Raw genomic sequence first — 3,921 nt, 5'->3', positions numbered from 1 at the left:
TGGTGGGTGGTCAGGGGGTGGGGGGGTGAGAGGGCTGTGGTGTGGGTGGGAAAGAGCAGGGGCCAGTTAGAGGGGGTGGGGGGAGGAGACTTACAGTTAGAGGGGGTGGGGGGAGGAGACTCAGTCGAACTGCCACTGAGGTAGACCAGGCTGGGTCGACTGGCACTAGGACCCAGTGGAGTCAAACCCAGGAGAGTGGGAGTGAGCAGCGTGAGGGCTTCAGGCCCAGTGGAGAGTCCAGGCTCCAGGTAAGGCGACGGCTGTGGGTTGTTGGAGGGAGGTGGAGTGGCGGGGGTCAGCGGACCCGATGGTGAGAGTCCGGTGGCGCGGGTCAGCGGACCCGATGTCCGGCGTCGATGGTCGGTTGAGTCGGGGTCCGCGGGCGATGTGTGGGAGGTCCCGGTGGGTGGATGGTCGGCGCGGCGGCAAGGCTCGGCCAGCCCGGGGAGGCGACGAGATGAGCGGGGTGCGGTGCAGCGGCCATGCTGGGAAGGCCCCGGTCCCGCGGCGATGCCCGGTGGGTCGGGGTCGGGTCCGGCGGCGATGCCCGGAAGGTCGGGGTCGGGTCCGGCGGCGCTGCCCGGTAGGTCGGGTCCGGCGGCGTTATTGGGGAGGCCCGGTGAGGCGGCGGCGTAGGGTAGGCCCGGTGCGGCGATGAGGCTAGGTTGTCCCAGAGAGCGGCGAGGGTCGGAGGAATCGGCGGGGAGAAGAAAGTCCGAGTTACCGTAGCGGCGAGGCTGGGCGTTATCGGTGGGCAGGTGAGGGTCGGCGGCGGCAGCATCAGCGCGGAGGTCGGTGAAGGCGGCGTCCTGGTGAGTGTTGAAGGCGCTCCTCGTGGCCAAGATGGCGTCGCGGGACTCGGGCAGGCGATGCAGGGCAGAGTCGGGGCCCGGAGTCTGCGGGTGTTGCGGGCCGTCGGGAGCGGCCTGGAGGCGGGATAATTTGAGGATTATCAAATGAAAGGAGGAATATGTGCTCACCAAATTCTTAACACATCCTCAAAATATCCTACTGAATTACAAATAATGTACAAGACTCTTTCTTCAGCAAAACAACGTAAGCCCTGTGAAAGCATGAATGATTTGGTTTTCCGTATCAACTATTTTAAGACTTAAAGAAACGATCCATTGTCATAAGAGTTAAAGACATTATCCAAGGGTGCGGGTAGGGGGTGATGCAGGAATGGGAATCTGGGGATGGATCAGTTGTTTCACTTGCATAAACAGTGTCACGTTTACAACCACCCCAGCGATCTGTGACACCAAGCACCCCTTCGCTACTGACATGCGTGCCATATGCCACAAGGACACATACTGATGAGTAGTGTCTCTGTGCAGTTTGAAAAGAAACAATTTGCTCTCGTTGTGTAATCCAAATTTCATGGTTGTGCTCACAGTCAGATAAACATCAAGAAAACAGATGATCCTTGTTAAATTTTCCATTTATCTATTCCTTTGTAAATATCAATCAATTAATAGCATGCAATGGCTGACCATTTGATTGGATACTGCTCGGTTATGGTCAGAGGGAAGAGCTGGGTTATAAATGCCTCGGCTTGCGAGAGGATTTAACAAACAGGCTTTGCACACTCAACGCCTGCTTTACCCGGCAGCACTTCTTTTGAAGCCAATTCCAAAGAAGATCAAGGAAGTAAATCTGAAACCAAAAGAAATTCATCCTTAAGAAAGAGAACTTTGGAGTGTTACTTTTATGCTTCTAAATGTATCAACTGAAAGAGCTACAGCAGCAAATGCATATGAAAACAACACTGCAACGAGAACTTGTACTAGATGTGGCAGAAAAGGTATGGTCACTTTCTGCAAAAGGCTGATGAACACCAAAGAGGCTCCTAGCCTTCAAGCACGGGTAACTTCTTTGATATCTTTGGTGTACCTAACTTTATTAATGATACATTAACAACCGTAACACTGAAAGTTAATTCCAAGTGTTTGAAAACGTTCCAGTTGGTAGTCTTCCCTTTCAGCGGGCAAGAGACTGATTGTTGAAAACTCCCTAGCCATCTTTTCTTCAAAGTGCCAACATTTCGTTTTTGAATTATTGTTTAACATTTGCTGAATATGGATACCACGACGTTAGCTCCACATGGATCCGTACAAAAGGATCTTTCGTCTCATTGGTTGCCGAAGAATGCCAACAATTCTTACAATATTTCCTCTTTGCAATGTAAAGAAATCGATATTCCAGAGGAGATCTTCTTAACACTTGGTCTTCTCAGTTTTTTGGAAAATATGCTGGTTATCATAGCTATTGTTAAAAACCGGAATTTGCATTCTCCGATGTATTATTTCATTTGCTGCCTGGCTGTGGCAGATATGTTGGTCAGTGTGAGTAATACAATAGAAACAATTGTTATTATTCTAATGGAGAAACAAGCGATGGTTGTGCAGAACTACACCCTTAAACACATAGACAATCTAATAGATCTGATGATCTGTACCTCAATGATATCGTCACTCTCCTTCTTGGCTGCCATTGCAGCTGACAGGTACATCACTATATTTTACGCCTTACGATATCATGTCATTATGACCACTCGGAATGCTGCCATCATCATTGTTGGAATCTGGATAGTCAGCAGTGTCTCGAGCATCTTATTCATCGTCTACTCGGAGAGTGGCGCGGTCATTATCTGCCTCATTTCCTTCTTCTTTGCAATGTTGTTGATCATGGGTGGCATGTACTTCCACATGTTTACTCTTGCTCAAAGTCACACCAAGAAGATGATGATGCAACGGAAGAAGAGAACTGCCCACCAAGCTGCCAACATGAAAGGAGCCATCACACTGACAATATTGCTGGGACTCTTTCTCATTTGCTGGAGTCCCTTCTTCCTCCATCTTCTGCTCATCATCAGTTGTCCTAACAACCCCTATTGTCTGTGCTTCACTTCCCACTTCAACATGTTCCTGATTCTCATCATTTGCAATTCGGTCTTTGATCCCATCATCTATGCATTAAGAAGCCAGGAACTACGCAAAACCGTAAAGGAAATTGCTTTCTGTTCTTGGTAGTGGTCATTTTTGTAAATTTAGATTTAAAAAAAAAATCAGTAATACCAGCCATCGATGAGGTAAATTAACTTCCTCAGGAATCCTTAACTCTACTGTTTCCACAAATGCCTATTTCCCTACTTCCCCAAGCAGAATATTTTCCAAGATCAGAAATTCTTCATCTGTTTTGGTGCTTGCAGAAGATTGAAATGATGTTTGAGTAGATTAATGGGATCAGTGTTCATCCAACCAGCACTATCATAGCCTTTGGTCGGTTATGAATAGTTGCGATAGGAAACACAAGGTGATGATCATAAATATTATTATCCATTATGCAGTCGATTAATTAAATATGAAAAAAATGGCAAGTGCAATTTATAGGAGAAAATAACAAAAATTGTACTTGCAATTTAATTTATTTTAGGCCTTCAAGTGTCTTTGAGAAACAGAGCAGCAGCAAACAGCTTTAAATTTACTGCTTATTTGTCCTCCCCTCACAATGAGTTAAATTTGCATTCCATTAGTCACCACAAAACACCACAAGTCAGAAGAAAATATTTCAATGACATGCAAAATAAATCGTCTGTGAGTTATTTAAGTACTCCTGGGATTAAATAAAGAACAACATGTATGAATATTCTCACAGCGCATTAGGCTAAATCAGATTTTTTAAATCCAATTCGCTGGTTTAGAATATGTGTTTTTCCCGTTACGTTCTGTGACTTAATTGATGAGGTGTCCCAGTGTTCCAGTATACTACGCTAGCAAACCTTGGCTTTTTCCTAACGCAGCTAAACTTCATTGTATTTCTACTAAGTATGCAGTTACTTTGGGTTATGAGAAACATTATATGTTTAAGCCATTGGCTACATTTTCATGATGCATAGCCTCTGATCGAAACCCAACTGTA

At 46.2% G+C, this 3,921-nt stretch overlaps 1 protein-coding gene across 1 annotated transcript; it reads left to right on the top strand.

Moving 5' to 3' along the window:
- Nucleotides 1–2,064: 2,064 nt before the first annotated feature.
- On the top strand, nucleotides 2,065–3,032 carry LOC129705448 (melanocyte-stimulating hormone receptor-like). The gene has a single exon (XM_055649020.1). It carries the CDS (start codon nucleotides 2,079–2,081, stop codon nucleotides 3,030–3,032), a length of 954 nt encoding a protein of 317 aa, XP_055504995.1. The 5' UTR covers nucleotides 2,065–2,078.
- The last annotated feature ends 889 nt before the right edge of the window (nucleotides 3,033–3,921 follow it).

Source organism: Leucoraja erinacea, chromosome 17 (assembly GCF_028641065.1).
Source record: "Leucoraja erinacea ecotype New England chromosome 17, Leri_hhj_1, whole genome shotgun sequence".
Lineage (NCBI taxonomy): Eukaryota > Metazoa > Chordata > Chondrichthyes > Rajiformes > Rajidae > Leucoraja > Leucoraja erinaceus.
Note: the sequence above shows the minus strand (reverse complement) of the source record. Positions and strands in the feature narration are given on the sequence as shown.